Below are 22,065 nucleotides of genomic sequence, written 5' to 3' on the forward strand. Positions count from 1 at the left end.
GCGTATGCCTAGGATCATGAAACTTGATAGGTAGATTGATCATGACTCACAGATGACCCCTATTGATTTTCAGGTCACTAGATCAAAGGTCAAGGTCACAGTGACCCGAAATAGTAAAATGGTTTCCGGATGATAACTCAAGAACGCTTATGCCTAGGATCATGAAACTTCATAGGTACATTGATCATGACTCGCAGATGACCCCTATAGATTTTCAGGTCACTAGGTCAAAGGTCAAGGTCATGGTGACCGGAAATAGTAAAATGGTTTCTGGATGATAACTCAAGAATGCTTATGCCAAGGATCATGAAACTTCATAGGTACATTGATCATGACTGGCAGATGATCCTATTGATTTTCAGGTCACTAGGTCAAAGGTCAAGGTCACAGTGACAAAAAACATATTCACACAATGGCTGTCACTACAACTGAGAGCCCATATGGGGGGCATGCATGTTTTACAAACAGCCCTTGTTTTTTCCTGTTTTTATTTTTGAAAGATCATCTAATAAATGACCACACCCCACATATTACCCCCCTCTTAACCCCCCCGACCCCCCTCCCCACAATTTTTTTTTTTTTCCTCTTTTTATTTTTGAAAGATCGTCTAATAAATTATTGAATATGAACAATTTCCCCATGATGGCTTACGTTAAACTGTCAAGCACTTGAATAGTCGAGCACGCTGTCCTCTGACAGGTCTTGTTTTAAATATTTTGCTTATCTAAATTTTCATGACACAGAAAAAAAAAATTATTATAAAATGTCTGAAAACTTAGAGTAATTACATTAATAATAATAATCAATCTGTAGACCAAACTTCAGCTTTGATTTTACAGCAATGCAAACTAAAAAAATTAGAAAAGAACTACAGGTACAAAAAGAACATGGAAAACAATTTACCATAATTATTGAAATGACAATGATTTGTTATATTTCACTAATAATATCCTACGTTATATGCTTTGCCATGTGTACACATGGGTAACTGTACATGAACATGTCCATGGTGTCTATGTGTACACATGGGTGACTGTGCATGTACATATCCATGTTGTCTATGTGTACACATGGGTGACTGTACATGTACATGTCCATGGTACACTGCAACTCCAATATATCACGGTCCGTTTTACTGCGTTGTCCAATATATCGCGAATCGGCTATGGCTCCCAAAAATCTGATGAGCATAATCTCTAAATAACATGCTTTAAAATCTGAGAATTTGATGAGATAAAATCCGTTTCAAAGTTGTATTTTACCCTTTTTTCACCCACCTTAATTTCTGGTTAATCCGACATTCATAATCCAGTTTTAACCAGATTGTTTGCTCTCATTGTACACCACTCTAGCACCTGTGTACTGCGATAAACAATAATCCAACTTGTCAAACATCACAGGTCATTTTGGGTGTTAACCATTCTCTATTGAATTTGCTTTGAACTGCCGAAACGCACCAGTAAACACATGAAGGTGTATACAATTATAGCTGTAATTGTCACAAGTCAATACTGACCTATCTCAGCAATCTTTGCGTTTTAGATACAGTGTAAATTATTTGATTTTAATTGAGAGATGAATCATGTCCCTCAGTTTGTCAAACTTTCCATGCTTTCATGAGGTGAATGACGTCATTTTGTAAATGGGTCTAATTTGTGCATGCTTTCTTGAACAATAACATTTGACAATGGTGTTTTGGATTACAAATTTAATTATAATATGCATTTCAAAATACTTACATAGAATAATGATTTGTGTTATACCAATGAATAACATATGGATGTAACACACAAATCAATATGGTAAGTAAATAGTGTGTTTTGAGATTGCCAAACTATGCTAATGCATACATATACATGATGAATAACTAAACAATAAATATCGCGCTCCGGATATATCACGGTCGCGATCTTTGGATCCCTTCAACCGCGATATATTGGAGTTGCAGTGTATCTATGTGTACACATCGGTGACTGTACATGTACATGTCCATGGTGTCTATGTGTACACATGGTTGACTCTACATGTCCATGGTGTCTATGTGTACACATGGGTGACTGTACATGTACATGTCCATGGTGTCGGGTGCTGGAGGTTTCGGTAAATGACAAGTTCGGTAAATTGATTTATAGAGTAAAAGCCGTGGAGGTTTCGGTAAATTGATTTTATAGAGGAGGTATACCTACGAGGTGTTAATGACACCTATTATCGGCTTACAATAACATTAGGGGCATTTATTTGCAAACTGTGGATTAATTTTGAGTAGAGTAATTAATGCTATGCCTAAGGTAAAGAATTAAGGGAAATGAAAATGCAACCTCTCAAAAACGAATTCTGTTAGGAAATTTTTGGTTAATTTTACGATTTAAATAACGCAATACTGTTGTTTGTTTTTAAATTGGTGCTTTTATTTAAATAACATAATAGTAACATAATAGTAATAAGAAATAATGATTTATGGCGGAATCAATGTAAGCTCTTCAATTAAGTTTAATGCTATTTTAAAAAGTTTCTTGTAAAATATGATTTAATAAAAATTATTTCATGTTGAATTTTATATTTATTTATATGTTTTATTATTTCTTTCTGGTTTCTGGTTGAGAAAAAACACAAGAAAAACAATATATAAAATTTAACTGATAACTAGGAAAAAGAAGCGAGAAATTTATTTATATACGAAACAAACATATTTGATCTTAGTATTTTAAACCACCGAAACTTAACCATTATATAAACATGAGGTAGTTTGCCAACATAATGAATATGTATCCCAGCTCTTGCCACGTGGAGGCCACCTCTTGTAAGAGCCACATTATTATATTTTTTTAACTGATACGCTTTAATTAAGGTTTTTATCAACTAATTGTTTAAAAACATATATAAAATACAAAACGACCATGACCTTAATATATAATTTACCTCCATCGATTAGAATATTTATAGGTTGCAAGCCTGGATAATTAATAATAACACTTTGCAAACATCTCTAATTTGATAAAATCAAGTCCGTACATTTAAACCGATAAATTAATTAGTGCCAAACAACTCAATTAATGTACATCAAAATTAATCCACAGTTTGCAAATAAATGCCCCTAATGTTATTGTAAGCAGATAATAGGTGTCATTAACACCTCGTTGTAGGTATACCTCCTCTATAAAATCAATTTACCGAAACCTCCACGGCTTTTACTCTATAAATCAATTTACCGAACTTGTCATTTACCGAAACCTCCATAACCCATGGTGTCTATGTGTACACATGGGTGACTGTACATGTCCATGGTGTCTTTGTGCAGGCATGTGCAGATGGAGAGGAGGATAACAAAGGCCCGTTCAAGTCAAAGCCCTTCTGTAAATACAGGGGCCACACTGCCGACCTGCTGGATGTCACATGGTCTAAGGTACACAAACCCTAGGTTGTATCTCTCAATGTGGCGTAAATTTCATATTTCACTGATGTTTTTAGCTCACCTGAGCGCAACGTGCTCATGGTGAGCTTTTGTGATCGCCTTTTGTCCGTGTGCGTTGTGCGACGTCAACATTTGCCTTGTTCACTCTCTAGAGGCCACATTTATTGTCCAATCTTCATGAAAGTTGGTCTGAAGATTAGTTTCAATTATATCTTGGATGAGTTCGAAAATGGTTACGTTTGCTTGAAAAACATGGCTGCCAAGGGGCGGGGCATTTTTCCTTATATGGCTATAGCAAAATCTTGTTAAAACACTCTAGAGGCCACATTTATTGTCCGATCCTCATAAAACTTGGTCAGAAGATTCATCCCAATGATATCTTGGATGAGTTCGAAAATGATGTCGGTTGGTTGAAAAACATGGCCGCCAGGGGGGGGGGGCATTTTTCCTTATATGGCTATAGTAAAATCTTGTTAACACTCTAGAGGCCACATTTATTTTCCGATCTTCATGAAACTTGCTCAGATGATTTGTCCCAATGATATCTTGGATGAGTTTAAAAATGGTAACCTTGGCTTAAAAAAACATGGCTGCCAGGGGGCGGGGCATTTTTCCTTATATGGCTATAGTAAAATCTTGTTAACTTTCTAGTTTGCTCAATCTTCATGAAATTTGGTCAGAACATTGGTTTCCTGTGTAGTAAAGTTTGGTTTTATTATGTCAATATTATGTGACATTAACTGTGTTATGTAATTTTTCATAACACAGAATTTTCATAGTTAACATAACTGTTTTAGTTATTAACACTTATGATAAGCCTTTCAACTAAGAGATAACTGAAAGAAAGACAACATGTACATGATTTTGCAGTATTTATGCAGTATTTATTTCCCTTGTTTAACCTGGTTCAGTAATCTATTTTTAGTTCTGCTCTGGAATTTGGGAAGATATTGATCATTGATAAATGCACTGTTCTGAGGGAAAATTGACTACTCTGCCATTGATCTCTTCTGAACTGTATTAAATAAGCTGTTTTGGCTAATTTAAACACCTCTTGATGCTTTCTTGAAAAGTTAACAGCTCTTGAAAAAGGTTGGAATTTTGAAATAATTAAACTCTAAATTATTTTCAACACCAGCATCAAGACATTTTGGCATTATTTTCTTAATTATTCTTATTATTTAGATTATTTTTATTTGGCAATTTCTAAATTAGAAAGACTCTATTCTATTTCAATAACTTTAGTAAATTTTTCTTATTTTTACATTTGATTCACTGAAGTTTCCTAATCTCCATAAATATTGTTCTGTAGATTAAATTAGACCTATTTTGTAAACTAGATTTTTGAAGCACTTTCTAGATCAGTTTTTTTGACAGATTTTGAACTTCTTTTTACATTCATTAAGGTATTTGCTGTATGTTGTTCATTTTTGTAACGCTACTTAGATTCTTTAGACTTGTCTTGTACCTGTTCTTAATTTTCTGTCATTGTTCTTCATTTTCTGAGTTCTTGGAATAAAAATTAGTTATTTTTGTTAAAGCTGCCTTGGTTTTCACTTATAAATAAATTCTTTGAGTGTATTTAGGCGTCCCTAACTGAACGCCTTTAGTAAATTGAATTACAACCAGTCAGTATATTCATCCTGACCAAAAATAAGAGTTTGTCAAATAAATTTTTCCGCATTACATAAGTGCTTACAAAGTTACATAACTTGTAACCGTCCTGTGACCGGTTCATTTGCGTAAGCGAAGGAGACCGCACTACCACACCTGGATAGGACAGTTGAGTTCGATAATGGTTTGGATTGGTAAAAAAACATGGCCGCCAGGGGGGGTCTTTTTCCTTATATTTATATAGTAAAAAAAGCTTGTGAACACTCTAGAAGTCACATGTTTTGCCTTATCATCATGTCAAAACATTAGTTATGTGGATGTCTCGGACGAGTTTGAAAATGGTCGTGATCAGTGAAAAAACATGGCCGCCAGGGAGTGGGGCAGTTTTCTTTATATGTATATAGTGACAACATGTGAACAGTCTAGAAAACACATTTTTTTCGCAATCGTCATGAAATTTGGACATATCTTGGAAGAGTTAAAAAATGGTTCATGTCTGTTAAAAAAACATGGCCGCCAAGGGGCCATTTGTTGTTAATTCTTCATGATACTTGGTTAGAACATTTGTTCCATTGATATCTTGGGCTGAAAAGAAATGGTCATTTCTTTTTATCTCAGGTGAGCGACTTTGGGCCTTTCAGGCCCTCTTGTTTTCTGATTTTATGCAATACTTGAAATTTAACATGTAAGGCTTCAAATGTGCAATTTCTAAATTATTTGTCAAGCTTGAATGATTTAACGGATGATCTGGATCACATTTGTTGTAGACCAATCTGATCATCTAAAGTACATATTGTATTTTTATGCCCCCCTTCGAAGAAGAGGGGGTATATTGCTTTGCTCATGTCGGTCGGTAGGTCGGTCGGTCGGTCCGTCCACCAGGTGGTTGTCGTATGATAACTCAAGAACGCTTGGGGCTAGGATCATGAAACTTCATAGGTACATTGATCATGACTCGCAGATGACCCCTATTGATTTTGAGGTCACTAGGTCAAAGGTCAAGGTCACGGTGACCCGAAATAGTAAAATGGTTTCCGGATGATAACTCAAGAACGCATACGCTTAGGATCATGAAACTTCATGGGTAGATTGATCATGACTCGCAGATGACCCCTATTGATTTTTAGGTCACTAGGTCAAAGGTCAAGGTCACGGTGACCCGAAATAGTAAAATGGTTTCCCGATGATAACTCAAGAACGCATATGCCTAGGATCATGAAACTTCATGGGTAGATTGATCATGACTCGCAGATGACCCCTATCAATTTTGAGGTCACTAGGTCAAAGGTCAAGGTCACGGTGACCCGAAATAGTAAAATGGTTTCCGGATGATGACTCAAGAACGCATACGCCTAGGATCATGAAACTTCATGGGTAGATTGATCATGACTTGCAGATGACCCCTATTGTTTTTGAGGTCACTAGGTCAAAGGTCAAGGTCACGGTGACCTGAAATAGTAAAATGGTTTTCGGATGATAACTCAAGAACGCATACGCCTAGGATCATGAAACTTCATAGGTAGATTGATCATGACTCGCAGATGACCCCTATTGATTTTGAGGTCACAAGGTCAAAGGTCAAGGTCACGGTGACCCGAAATAGTAAAATTATTTTCGGATGATAACTCAAGAATGCTTTTGCCTAGGATCATGACACTTCATAGGTACATTGATCGTGACTCGCAGATGACCCCAATTGATTTTCAGGTCACTAGGTCAAAGGTCAAGGTCACAGTGACAAAAATCGTACTCACACAATGGCTGCCACTACAATGGACAGCCCATATGGGGGGCATGCATGTTTTACAAACAGCCCTTGTTATTTTATTATTTATATTTTTTATCATTTAAAGGTCTCCAATCAGATATGATGTATTTAAAGTTTTCCGTAGAAAAAAAAGTGGTTATAGGTTGGCGAATGTCGGCGGGCGGGAGGAACAAGCTTGTCGGGGCCATAACTATGTTGTTCATTGTGAGATTTTAAAGTCATTTGGCTCATTTGATCACCATCATTGGACGGTGTGTCATGCGAAAGAATTAACGTCAAGGTCACACTTTGAGTTCAAAGGTCGAAAATGGCCATAAATGATCTTGTTCGGGCCATTGCTATGTCATTCATTGTGAGATTTTAAAATTACTCAGTACATTTGTTCACAATTATTGGACAGTGTGTCATGCAAAAGAATTACGTTGATATCTCCAAGGTCAAGGTTCCCACAGCTAAAAATTGATTGAATTTGACATGTTGCATGTTGCAGATATCGGCTTAAAGCCATTGCAATGTTTTTAAGCTCGACTATTATATATGAAATATATATAGTGGAGCTATCCTACTCACCTCGGCGTTCTTGTTAGTTTAGCGTGCAAATGTTAAAGTTTGCTTACTACCCCAAATATTTCCTATGTCCTTTGACATATTGCTTTTATATTTTGCATACTTCTTTACCAACATGACCCCAATCTATAAACAAGAGCAGACAAGTGTATCAAGCATTTTGACAGAATTATTGCCCCTTTTATACTTAGAATATGCATATTATTGATAAATCTATGTTAAAGTTTGCGTACTACCCCAAATATTTCCTATGTCCTTTGACATATTGCTTTCATATTTTGCATACTTCTTTACAAACATTATCCCAATCTATAAATAAGAGCAGACAACTGTATCAAGCATTTTGACAGAATTATGGCCCCTTTTATACTTAGATAATTGAACATTTGGTTAAGTTTTGTGTTTTGGTCCATTATACTCCTGAAGTATCATAGCTATTTCTTTCAGACTTGGAAAACTCGCTAACTATCGTAAGATGACTGTACAGGGAAAGTTGCATAACTCTGGTTGGCTTTTTAACAGAATTATGGCCCTTTTTTTTGCTTAGTAACTTTGAATATTTTGTTAAATTTTGTGTTTACATGCACTTTACTTCTAAAGTATCAAGGCTATTGCTTTTAAACTTCAAATACTTTCATACTTTCATGACGGTACTGTACCTGGCAAGTTTAATTTGACCTTGACCTTTGAATGACCTTGACTCTCAAGGGCAAATTAATAAATTTTGCTTGCATTGCCATAACTCCTTTATTTATGATCACATTTGATTCATACTTTGACTTAAAAAAAAACTTATCTGACATACCACAATGCACTCCACCCAAACCATCCCCCCCCAAAAAATTTGTTTGTTCTTCTTATTTTTGAAAGATCATCTATTAAATGATCACACACCCACATTATACCCCCCTCTCCATGATGGCTTACATTATACTGTCAAACACTCAAAGAGTCGAGCGTGCTGTCCTCTGACAGCTCTTGTTTCTTAGTTTGTCAATCTCTTATTGAGGAAAACAATGACTGGGAAGTCAAACAGTTTATATTGACTTTAAATAGGAAAATAACTTTAAAAATCTCTTTAAAAACATCACTGATGTGAGTATATGGCCACAATGTTATGATACATATGACTAACTTTATTTGATAGTGTTTTATAAATTAATAGAGGATATTTGTTGGATTTGGTGGAATAGGATTTTAATTTACTAGTGATAATAGAAAATATATTTTCTATGATCATGAGTTATTATCCCCCGCCATAGGCGGAGGGATATTGTTTTGGCGTTGTCCATCTGGCTGTCTTTCCGGCTGTACAGAGCCATATTTTGGATGTGCTTTTGCGGATTTAATTGAAACATGGTATGAGTATATATATGGATAATAGGATGATGCATGCCAAATGGCATTGTACACCATCTGTTAATAACAGAGTTATGGCCCTTTGTATCTTGAAAAAATGCTTTTTTGTGTGTCCGGAGCCATATCTTGGAAGTGCTTTGGCGGATTTCATTGAAACTTGGTATGAGTGTCCAGAAGCATATTTGCAGAGGATATCAATTCAACGAATTTGCTTGTGTAAAATCAATATTCCAACAAATCCAACAAATATCCTCTATACATTTATAAAACATATAATTCTCTTTTAGGCACCCTGAAATGTCATTACATGTATGTTCAAGGAAAGCTAATCATTATCGTATGTTATAAACAGTCAATGCAGAGTAGTTGCCCTTGATAGAATTTGGGGTCACAATGGGGAAACCAAAAATATTCAAAAATACCTGCAGTAAAACAATGAAAATTATTGATAATTTACACTGTTAATTTCTCTGTTTAAAACTGTGAATTATCAGTTTTTATTCACTGATATTTCTCTTTAAACCACCAGGAAGCATAAAATAAAGTCGTGTTATTTCACCAATATTTCACAGCTTGTGTTTGTTGTGTGCCTCTAGAACTACTTTATCCTGTCTTCCTCGATGGACAAGACCGTGCGGCTGTGGCACATATCTCGCCGGGAGTGTCTCTGTACGTTCCAGCACATGGACTTTGTCACTGCCATCGTCTTCCACCCCAGGGTATGTAAGCAACCACATGCAGCCCTTGGCCCTTTTGTCTTCATGATCTTATTATGGATGCAAGCGCTAATTATACCCCCATTGCCATTGGCAGTGCTCACACTGGCCTTCAGAAAATAATAGCCATAATTTTTTTCATTAAAAAAATAATAGCCAAAACTGACGCGGACTTTTCAGCAAAACGGTACTGAAGGCAAAAAAGAAAAAAACAATGTATCTCATTTTATCTATGTTTTATTAAATGTATATCTATTGAATTTAAGTTACAATATATATAAAATATATATATATACTTAAAAACAAGCATAATATCAGTGTGTCATTTTCTTATAAAATATTATCATGGCTTTACAATAAACAATACAATCAAGGTTGTGGGTGTGACTTAACAAACCAGATATCAGCTACAGTTACATACTCATGAGAATAAAGGGCAGAGCCCCCACCCCACCCAGAGCCCTTACTAATTATACTTTTTTTATTAGTTTTTCCAATTGCAATTTCTGGTGAATACAATTCGAAATATTATAAACCACACCTTCCGCATCAACGCATGTGTATTCGTCATTCTATTTTTTCTATTATGAACTTTGAAAATAAATCATAATCGACGACAAAAATACAGTATCCGAAAGCGGAAATCCGAAAAAGTGTACGCGTTTTGCACATTAAATAAAAGGTACATATCGTTCGACTGCTTTATCTCTTATAAAGACGTTTGCCATCGGCCGTTATATTGTAGGCACAGGCCAATATCAAATGTAAATGATTTATTCCAACAATAACACTTTCGCAATGCCGATCATGTTTACATCAAATAACGTCAAAGCGCGTGATTTAAAATACACCACCTCAGTGTAATTCCAAACACGTGTTTCGTTAAAATTAGCTGGTTATGGCATATGCCGGGTCCCTTTGAATTGGGAAAAATTCGCAGCGTTTTGACTAAAATTGGGTGATTTGTGTTAATGTTGCTGTTTGGCTAAAAAATGCTTCAAATGGAGAAAAGAAGTGTTTTTCAGTATTATTTTTAACCAGGTTACCTGGTTAAAAATTGAAATCATTAATTTTATCACACATCAAGAAATGTTAAAGCAGACGACCAACAGCGGTAATTTCGGGGATAATTCGTTGATGGCGATTTAATAATTATTTCATCAAGCAATTTTCAACGGCGTGAAAAACAAAACCAGCCGAAAATATTCGCGGCGATTTTCAATAATGACAATTAAATTATAATTGGCGAACAATTAATAGATCTAACAGTTACCGATAATTGGTAAAGCACGGGGATATTAAAGACGTTTTTTTTCCGAAATATATCACTGCTGTCGGACACTGAGAAAAACGCTCTAGGCCACGATGTCGCAGAAGTTATTGACGCGTGTATGACAATACACAGGGTCGAGTGTGTACACAGGTAATCTCGTTATCGATTTTTCCTGCTTGATGCCGATTTATAGGCGTTTCGCACTCGCCGGACAACTTTTAGAGGCATTTGTTTTGGATGTACATGTAGTTGGATAAAATAATCACCATTTTTTCTAGACAATTTTAAGAAATAATAGCCAGTTGGATAAAATAATCGCCATTGGCGACAATGTCTGGCAGCAGTGTGAGCACTGATTGGTAATGGGGGCTATATAGGAGTCACTTTGTCGGTCAGGCTGTCTGTCCTGAAAATTTCATCCAATCTTCACCAAACTTGGTCAGAAGTTGTATCTAGATGCTGTCTAGGTCAAGTTTTAATATGGGTCTTGCCGGGTCAAAAGCTAGGTCAGGGGGTAACTTAGTGTGTTTTTAACCGATACTTTGTCCAGACCATACCTATGTCATTTATTGTTAGATTTTAAAATTACTTGGTACATTTGTTCAACATCATGGGATGATGTGTCTTGCAAAAGCAGTACATTGATATCTCCAAGGTCAAGGTCACACTTGGAGTTCAAAGGTCAAAATGCCCGTTCATGAGCTTGTCCGGACCATAACTAAGTCATTCATAGTGAGATTTTAAAATTACTGGGTACATTTGTTCACAATCATTGGACGGTGTGTCATGCGAAAGAATTACATTGATATCTCCAAGGTCAAGGTCACACTTTGAGTTCAAAGTTAAAAAAAGGCCATAAATGATCTTGTCCGGGCCATAACTATGTCATTCATTGTGAGATTTTAAAATTACTTGGTACATTTGTTCACAATCATTGGACGGTGTGTCATGCCAAAGAATTACCTCGATATATCCAAGGTCAATGTCACACTTGGAGTTCAAAAGTCAAAAATGGCAATGAATGAGCTTGTCCGGGCCATAACTATGTCATTCATTGTGAGATTTTTAAATGACTCTGTACATTAATTTTGTTCACAGTCATTGGATGGCATGTCATGCAAAAGAATTCAAGAGTTCAAAGGTCAACATGACCATAAATGATAATGGCATAATAATTTTTAAAAATCGCCATAAATTAGCTTCTCTTGTTTTGTGAAGACACCATGCAAAATATTCTGTGTCAATGCAGCATGTGGGGGTATACATCACGTCTGTGACAAAGCTCTAGTTAGAATTTAGATGTTTTTGCTTGTCTATACTGCTCATAGGAGCTTTTATGATACAGCGTTGTTGGTCAGTGCATGTGTTGCCTGCGTTGAGTTTTAATTCTAACAACTACTTCTGCTTGACAGATTTAAAGAAACCTCATGGGATTAATCCTTGGATGATCCTCTTTCCAATTTTTTCAAATCATTCTTATTAATTGCATGTGTAGGTCACCAGAGCTTAACAAAGATTTTAAAAAATGGCAAGTTTGAAAGTCTTCTAAAACCACCGGGCTCAGGCATTTAATGTTTAATCTTTATCATTGTCTAGTGGTCACCTACTGAATGTGTTCAAATCATACCACTAGACTTGAAATTGCCCATGCCCCAGGGGTCACATGGTTTATGTGGACTTGTATAGTAGATTACTTTGAAATCTTCTTCCATGAATCCACAAAATCAGGGTTGTACAATTTTGTGTGTAGCATGGCATGTTGGTCCTAAACAAAGTTTGTTCAAATAATGCATCTGGGGCCAAAATTGGTCCCGCCTTTGGGGTTACTTGTTTTCCTTAATTGTATATAGTAAAAGCTTTAACAAATCTTCATGTCTGCAACTGGCAATTCCAAAGGGTTACACAATTAATATACTGTTAGGCTTAGATAGTAAGTAACTTAACAAATCTTTGGTGTAAGAGGTTTGATGTAAAGAGTTCAAGATTGTATGGTGGTCTTCTACCAGGTCTGTTTAAATGTTGCCTCTGGCATCAAAATAGGCTCTGCCCAATTGTGACTTGTTTGTCGTATATTTATATAGTGAAAACTTTAAAAATATTCCTCTTTTTCTCTGAAACCACATATTTGGCATGTAATCTTTTATAGTTGTCCTCTGCTTAGTTTGTTCAAATCATGCACCTGGGGTCAAAACTGGCCAGGCCCCAAAAGTTATTATTGCTAAAGACTTGTATAATAGTAAGTAATGATAAACTTCAAAATCTTCTCTGAATTCGCGAGGGATGGGGCTTTGTTCAATTCATGGACCTGGGGGTCAAAACTAACTGTACCCCCACGGTCATATGATTATGCCCCCCTTCGAAGAAAAGGGGGTATATTGCTTTGCACATGTCGGTCGGTCGGTCCGTCCACCAGGTGGTTTCCGGATGATAACTCAAGAACGCTTGGGCCTGGGATCATGAAACTTCATAGGTACATTGATCATGACTCGCAGATGATCTCTATTGATTTTGAGGTCACTAGGTCAAAGGTCACAGTGCCCCGAAATAGTAAAATGGTTTCCGGATGATAACTCAAGAACGCTTAGGCGTTAGGATCATGAAACTTGATAGGTAGATTGATCATGACTCGCAGATGACCCCTATTGATTTTCAGGTCACTAGGTCAAAGGTCAAGGTCACAGTGACCCGAAATAGTAAAATGGTTTCCGGATGATAACTCAAGAACGCATAGGCCTAGGATCATGAAACTTGATAGGTAGATTGATCATGACTCGCAGATGACCCCTATTGATTTTCAGGTCACTAGGTCAAAGGTCAAGGTCACAGAGACCCTAAATAGTAAAATGGTTTCCTGATGATAACTCAAGAACGCCTATGCCTAGGATCATGAAACTTCGTAGGTAGATTGATAATGGCTGGCAGATGACCCCTATTGATTTTCAGGTCACTAGGTCAAAGGTCAAGGTCACGGTGACCCGAAATAGTAAAATGGTTTCCGGATGATAACTCAAGAGCGCTCATGCCTAGGATCATGAAACTTTATAGGTAGATTGATCAAGACTCGCAGTTGACCCCTATTGATTTTCAGGTCACTATATCAAAGGTCAAGGTCACGGTGACCTGAAAAAGTAAAATGGTGTCCGGATGATAACTCAAGAACGCTAATGGCTACGATCATGAAACTTCATAGGTACATTGATCATGACTGGCAGATGACCCCTATTGATTTTGAGGTCACTAGGTCAAAGGTCAAGGTCATGGTGACCCAAAATAGTAAAATGGTTTCTGAATGATAACTCAAGAACGCTTATGCCTAGGATCATGAAACTTCATAGGTACATTGATCATGACTAGCAGATGACCCCTATCAATTTTGAGGTCACTAGGTCAAAGGTCAAGTTCACGGTGAACGGAAATAGTAAAATGGTTTCCGGATGATAACTGAAGAACGCTTATTCCTAGGGTCATGAAACTTGATAGGTAGATTGATCATGACTTGCAGATGACCCTATTGATTTTCAGGTCACTAGGTCAAAGGTCAAGGTCACGGTGACCTGAAATAGTAAAATGGTTTCCGGATGATAACTCAAGAACGCTTATGGCTAGGATCATGAAACTTATAGGTACAATGATCATGACTGGCAGATGACCCCTATTGATTTTCAGGTCACTAGGTCAAAGGTCAAGGTCACAGTGACAAAAAACATATTCACACAATGGCTGTCACTACAACGGAGAGCCCATATGGGGGGCATGCATGTTTTACAAACAGCCCTTGTTTATATAGACTTGTATAGTTTATAATGTTAAAAATCTTACTCTCTGAAGTCTGAAACCACAGGGGTCAGGGGTTCAATATTTGGTGCTATCTCCTATTTTTGTCCTCTATTAAGTTTGTTCAAATCATGTCCCTGGGGTCAAAGTTTGCCCCACTCTAGGTGTTATGGATTTTGTTTATATGACTTTAGTAAACACTTTTAATTGTTTTTAATAATGTTGCAGACAATATTAAGTCTGTGGCATTGGGACTAAATTTTTTAGATAGAAACTACAGTTATTACACTAACAAACATCAAAAATATACACACAATATGTTAATTGCTACATGTTTAAGGTGATTGACCAATGATTTTAGGCCCTCTGGTTTTCTTTAAAAATTGCGGAGTTTTTCTTTAGACAATAATGCAACTGTTGCATGGCATACAATGCGTGTTGTTTTTATCCCACGCTCCGAATTTGAGTGGGGGGATTATGTGATTATCTCCACCGTCTGTCCATCCGTCCTTGCCACTATCTCCTCCTACACTATAAGCACTAGAACCTTGAAACTTAAACACATGGTAGCTATGAGCATATGTACGACAGTGCACTATTTGGAATTTTGATCTGACCCTTGGGTCAAAAGTTGCGGCGTGGGGATACGTGTCGGCTGTGGCCGCACAATTTCTTGTTTTAAAGTTGATATAAACATGGAGAAGACAAATCAACAAACCTAGCACTTTTCTATTTATAATAATTGTCCACTTTTTAAGAATACTACCCATATTAGGTGATGAAATTATCATGTTGTAGAAGATATGTTGTATGCCTAGTGACTGTGAGGCCTCAGGTTCGATCCCCAATGTGAGAACATCCTATTTCCCCTAAAGAAAACAAGTACTGGTTCTATCCAGGAAACTGACTCATCAGTGTCTCAATAACTTAAGTTTATAGGTTAAAACTGGTTAAAGTGGAGACAACAGTTGATCACATTCACTCAAAATCATTACTGACATCATGCATGTTGAGGTGTATTTGTGTGTGCAGGATGACCGCTACTTCCTGAGTGGGTCGCTGGATGGCAAGTTGAGGCTGTGGAACATCCCCGACAAGAAGGTAACCATGTGGAACGAGGTGGAGAACAACAGCCTGATTACCACCGCTAACTTCTGTCACAATGGCAAGTTTGCTGTCGTGGGAACATACGATGGCAAGTGCATCTTCTACAGCACTGAGGTACAGTTAGTGACCATTTTTGTTGGACCTGCATGCAAAAACTTGTTGATATTCAATATCATATACATGTATACACATTTTACATAGACATGGTTGTACTGTGTTTGTAACCATGTGTGATTGCTGTTTTATAGAAAAAAATGTGATATAATAATGGTTATGAAGATTTTTTTTATGCCCTCGGTAGGGTGGCATATAGTAGTTGAACTGTCCGTCAGTCAGTATGTCAGTCAGTCTGTCCGTCCTAAAAAAACTTAAACATTGGCCATAACTTTTTCACTATCGAAGATAGCAACTTGATATTTGGCATGCATGTGTATCTCATGGAGTTGAACATTTTGAGTGGTGAAAGGTGAAGGTCAAGGTAATCCTTCGAGGTCAAATGTCAAATATATGGTGTCTGTCTGTCCGAAAACTTTAACATTAGCCATAACTTTTTCAATATTGAAGATAGCAACTTTATATTTGGCATGCATGTGCATCTCACGGAGCTGCACATTTTGAGTGGTGAAAGGTCAAGGTCATCCTTCAAGGTCAAATGTCTTATATATGGCTTCTGTCCGTCCGTCCAAAAACTTTAACATTGGCCATAACTTTTTCACTATTGAAGAAAGCAACTTGATATTTGGCATGCATGTGTATCTCATGGATCTGAACATTTTGAGTGGTGAAAGGTGAAGGTCAAGATCATCCTTTAAGGTCAAATGTCAAATATATGGCGTCTGTCCGTCCGAAAACTTTAACATTGGCCATAACTTTTTCAATATTGAAGATAGCAACTTGATATTTGGCATGCATGTGCATCTCACGGAGCTGCACATTTTGAGTGGTGAAAGGAAAAGGTCAAATGTCAAATATATGGTGTCTGTCCGTCCGAAAACTTTAACATTGGCCATAACTTTTTCAATATTGAAGATAGCAATTTGATATTTGTCATGCATGTGTATCTTATGTGTATCTCATGAAGCTGCACATTTTGAGTGGTGGAAGTTCAAGGTCAAGGTCATTCTTCAAGGTCAAAGTTCAACAACAAAAAAAATCAAAGCGGCATTCTCATGAAGCTGCACATTTTGAGTGGTGGAATTTCAAGGTCAAAGGTAAAAAAAAAATACTAATAATTTTTCAAAGCGGCGTTCTCATGAAGCTGCACGTTTTGAGTGGTGGAAGTTCAAGGTCAAGGTCATTCTTCAAGGTCAAAGGTCAAATAAAAAATAATTGTTTTTTCAAAGCGGCGCAATAGGGGGCATTGGGTTTCTGATGAACACATCTCTTGTTTTAATTTAAAAACAAAACTCCAATAGTAGTTGACATAAAACCTTTGTTATAAGTTGGTATTCCCTAAGATATTGCTACTCCTAAACATGTGTCCAACAAGCAAATTCGTTGAATTGATATCCCCTGCCAATATTCTTGTGGACACAAAAGTGTTATATTTGACACTTAAAAAAGCATTGTTTCAAGATACAAATGGCCATAACTCCGTTATTAACAGATGGTGTACATCATCCTCTTATCCATATTTATACTCAAACCAAGTTTCAATCAAATCCGCCAAAGCACTTCCAAGATATGGCTCGGGACACAAAAGTGCCAGACGGACTGATGGACGGACAACGCCAAAACAATATCCCTCCGCCTATGGCGGGGGATAATTAATGCATAATATTAATATTTACAACTGCATTATATAAAGATCTTACAATATGAAATGTATGGCTTTGAAGCTGTGTGTATTTACAAGAAATCTAGGTCAAAGTGAGCTAAGACAAAACATTTTATTTTTCAATACATTCTCCACAGATTTTGTTTTGTCCACCTGATACTTTCAACTGTTTTAATAAATCGTGCCATGTGTTTACCAATGTATTTTCATTGTATTTGTAGCACCTTAAATACTATACCCAGATTCACGTTCGTTCAACACGAGGAAAGAACTCAAAGGGTAAAAAAATCACAGGAATTGAGCCATTACCTGGCGAAGACAAGGTAAACCTTCAATATATGCTTCCTAATACATTATATGCTATTTGAACGAGTTGTACGTTGCAATTATTAATGCAGGGTTCCCAGCTTTTTGTATGTACAACATTCCCTGACTTTTCCCTGATTTTTCCCTGATGGAAAATAAAAATTCCAGGATCATTATTTTTACCTTTTTCTTGTTTTAGACGCCCTCAATAAATAGCAGTTGCAGACATATCTAAGCTACATGTATACTACAAAGCCACCATAGCCATGCAGAGGAATCGATTTACTGTTTTAATTGTATAGACTTCTCGACACAAGTCGGGAAAGTCTGACTAATCAAAATTCCCTGATTTTTCCCTGATTTCAGGAACTTTTCCAAATTTCCCTGACTGGAAAAAGTGAAAGTATTTTTCCAGGTTTTTCCTGATTTCCAGGTTGGCTTGGAACCCTGTAATGGTTTAGTCAAATCTCTTGTAAAAGTGACAAACTTAAAATGGTGCAAATGACTTTCACTACTTAAATAAGACAAAATGTAACTACACTTTTGTTTCTGAAGAAGTAACTTGAAATGTTATTTCTTTTATTTAACGCTAGCTAAAATGAAAATGAAAGTACATGTATTGTCATTTCAAAAATAGCAAGAGTAACGATTTCACAAACATTACTAATATGTCTTTATCACTTTGTCACTTATCTAGGGAAAATAACTCCAGAATGTGTGGATAATTTGTCATGAACAAATATCATCCCCTTACAAACTTCATGACAAATTTTAAGTTTCAATTAAATTGGTTGAAAAATGTGGAAATAGTTTGCTCCACAAACTTGTTGTTTTTATGCAGACAGGTCAATGGAGGGATAGACTCATACATATATGATTTAATATATCCCTCCATGTGGGGTTAAACATTTCTATTTACCGAGGAAAATGTTCTACAGTGGTGCCATAACTGTATAAGCTTTGACATTGAATATCTTAACCTGTCTACTTTAACTTTCATTGTTCTAGTTTTGTTTGTGTATTTGCAGGTTTTGGTGACATCCAATGACTCTCGTGTTCGTCTCTATGATCTAAGGGACCTCACTCTCTCCTGTAAATACAAGGGTCTCACCAACACCAGTAGTCAGATCAGAGCTACATTCAGGTAATATTTAGGTACCAGGCATAGTAGACTCACATACTAGTACTTCACTGACAGCAAACACTGTCATGTTTGGTTCTTCTAGAAATCATCTTTGTTATCACTCACTCTATTTGATAAAGTTGATGAGCAGATGTAGTAAAATGACATTAAAATGTATGATGTACACATTTCTTTTTAATTGACAAGATTGTGGATTCCCATAAGATCCTATGTATCTCAAAAACAAATACAAGTTGTGTAAGTTTCAATGTATAATGTGATTTCCTTTCCAATGTGTATTTTGTTTATGTTCAGTCAGCGAGGCAAGTACCTGGTATGTGGGTCTGAGGACCACTTCATCTACCTGTTTCGCACACAACACGAGTTCTACAAGTTCTCGTCAGCTCGTAGGGACAGGAATGACTACTTTGAGGCGTTCAAGGTGCACAATGCAGTGGTGACTGCGGCGGTGTTTGCTCCCAGCCCGCTCAACTTCCTGCCCCCAGATGAGAGCAGCCAGGGCTCCTCCCGCAGACTAAAGGACTCCACTCTTGAAGCCCTGCCCACGTCTGCCCCCTCCCTTAGCTCCATGGGTGTCAAGGAGACCAGTGCAGAGTTCATAATCAGTGCAGATATGTTGGGATGTATCAAGGTGGTCCGGGCTAGATAGCCTTATTGCCAGCTACTAAGCTACACACTTCACATACCGGTACTGAATTATTGAACACATGAATGGAATTCATTTTTTGTGTAATGGCCAGATTGCTTACCAGTGTGTTTGTATTAACATTTAGATTAAATTATATTAATAAATATATTTAATATTAAATATTATGTTTACAATCTAAAAATATTTAATATAACATATAATGTGATAAATTTATGTTATACTGTATATAAGTTAGTATATATGTAATGCAAGGTGTTAACAAATATGTCAATCGAACCCTTATTACAGTTATTAAAAATAATGTGTTTATATAATCATTTACAGTTCAAATCTTTGTATAACCCTGTATTATAAAGGTTGTGATGAGGGATCACTGAAACACTGATTTTTTATTGGTTAACTTTACTTTACAAAATATTAGTTTATTTTTAGCTCATCTATTTTTTGAAAAAAAATTATGAGCTATTGTCATCACCTTGGCGTGGGCGTTGGCGTCCGGTTAAGTTTTGCGTTTAGGTCCACTTTTCTCAGAATGTATCAATGCTATTGCATTCAAACTTGGTACACTTACTTACTATCATGAGGGGACTGGGCAGGCAAAGTTAGATAACTCTGGCGTGCATTTTGACAGAATTATGTGCCCTTTTATACTTAGAAAATTGAAAAATTTGGTTAAGTTTTGTGTTTAGGTCCATTTTATTCCTTAAGTATCAAAGCTATTGCTTTCATACTTGCAACACTTACTAACTATCATAAGGGGACTGTGCAGGCAAAGTTATGTAACTCTGACTGGCATTTTGACAGAATTATGTGCCCTTTTTATACTTAGAAAATTGATGTTTAGGTCCACTTTATTCCTACAGTATCAAAGCTATTGCCTTCATACTTGCAACACTTATTAACTATCATAAGGGGACTGTGCAGGCAAAGTTATGTAACTCTGACTGGCATTTGGACGGAATTATGGGCCCTTTATACTTAGAAAATGTTGTTAAGTTTTGTGTTTTGGTCCACTTTACCCCTAAAGTATCATAGATATTGCTTTCATACTTGGAACACTCGCAAACTATCATAAGGGGACAGTAAAAGGACAAGTTGCATAACTCTGGTTGTCATTTTTACGGAATTATGGCCCTTTTTTGACTTACTAACTTTAAATATATGGTTAAATTTGTGTTTCGATCCACTTTACTTCTAAAGTATCAAGGCTATTGCTTTCAAACTTCAAATACTTTCATGCTATCATGAGGTAACTGTACCTGGCAAGTTGAATTTTACCTTGACCTTTGAATGACCTTGACTCTCAAGGTAAAATTATTAAATTTTGCTAAAATTGCCATAACTTCTTTATTTATGATTAGATTTGATTGATACTTTGACAAAACTACTCTTACCTGACAAACCACAATAGACTCCACCCAAACCATCTCCCGTGCCCTCCCCCTCCCCCCCCCCCCCCCCGAATCCCCCCCCTAATTTTTTAATTTTTTTTTTTTTTAAGATCATCTCACAAATGACCACCACACCCTCACACTATACCCCCACCCCACCCATCCCAATTTTTTTTTGTGAAACGGTTAAAAAACACAAATATTTATTTTTATTATTTTATTTTTGAAATACCGTCCAACCATCGCACCCAAGAATCCTCCCCCCCCCCCCCCCCACCCCTTCCCTAATTTTTTTTTTTTTTTTTAAGTCATCTTACAAATGACCATCTCACACTATACCCCCATCCCACCCCACCCCCCCCCCCCCCCCCCCCCCACCTCCAAAAGAAATATTAAAAAAAATTGCATTTTTTTTTTCGCATTTTTGGAAGATAATGTTATAAATGTCCACACCCCAACACTTTACACCCCTCTTCACTCCACCCTTCCCTCCTTTGTGATTGAAATTGAGAGTCCCTTCACCTTTAAAAAGAAAATAGATGAGCGGTCTGCACCCGCAAGGCGGTGCTCTTGTTAGTATTTATGCATGATGACACTGAATGTCACATGCAATACCCAGGCTCCTTGGTCAAAGTTTAAGGTTGGATTTCAATAAAAAAATTAACAGGCCAAGGCATGTATTATTTGGCATGTAACAGGTATGGTGGTCCTCTAAAAATGATTCAAATCATGCTCCTCAGTAAAAAATTGGTCCTGCCCCAAGTCTTTCTTGTTGCAACACTACGTATATAGAGAAACATTTAACATTATTCTGTGAAACTGGAAGGCCCTGAGGATTGGTATACAACATGTAACATCATATTGGGGTTTCCTACCAAGTTTTTTTCTCAAATTATTCCTGTGCGTTCAAAGTAACCCTGTTGGTTACTTATTTAAATTATATCTCTGCCAAGTTAGAAAATGGTTTCTGTATTGAAAACATGGCTTACATGGGCTGGGTTCAAGTTTACGTTTAGTGAACCATTTTGAACACTCTTGAAATTGCATTTTCCAATCACCATGAAACTTGCTTAGAACTTCTGTTCTCATGATATCTTGACCAAGTTCAAAAATGGTTTGAACATCACAAAAGCTGTTCCAAGCATTTTAGATCTCTGAAGTCTCAGCTGAGTGCCCTTAAACCTATGGCCCTCTTGTTGAAGTTAAGG

General features: G+C 36.7%; 1 protein-coding gene across 4 annotated transcripts in view; it reads left to right on the forward strand.

Moving 5' to 3' along the window:
• The window catches only part of LOC127833520 (WD repeat-containing protein 44-like), an 86,536-nt gene extending 65,644 nt beyond the window's left edge, over positions 1-20,892 (forward strand). For all 4 annotated transcript variants that reach the window (XM_052358813.1, XM_052358814.1, XM_052358815.1 and 1 more), the window contains 6 exons: positions 3,299-3,403; positions 9,317-9,439; positions 15,516-15,704; positions 17,589-17,690; positions 18,702-18,817; positions 19,112-20,892. In XM_052358813.1, the coding sequence (XP_052214773.1) occupies positions 3,299-3,403; positions 9,317-9,439; positions 15,516-15,704; positions 17,589-17,690; positions 18,702-18,817; positions 19,112-19,466 (990 nt within the window). In that variant the 3' untranslated portion in view covers positions 19,467-20,892. The remainder of the gene's footprint in view (positions 1-3,298; positions 3,404-9,316; positions 9,440-15,515; positions 15,705-17,588; positions 17,691-18,701; positions 18,818-19,111) is intronic.
• Positions 20,893-22,065: the final 1,173 nt, after the last annotated feature.

This window comes from Dreissena polymorpha, chromosome 6 (assembly GCF_020536995.1).
Source record: "Dreissena polymorpha isolate Duluth1 chromosome 6, UMN_Dpol_1.0, whole genome shotgun sequence".
NCBI lineage: Eukaryota > Metazoa > Mollusca > Bivalvia > Myida > Dreissenidae > Dreissena > Dreissena polymorpha.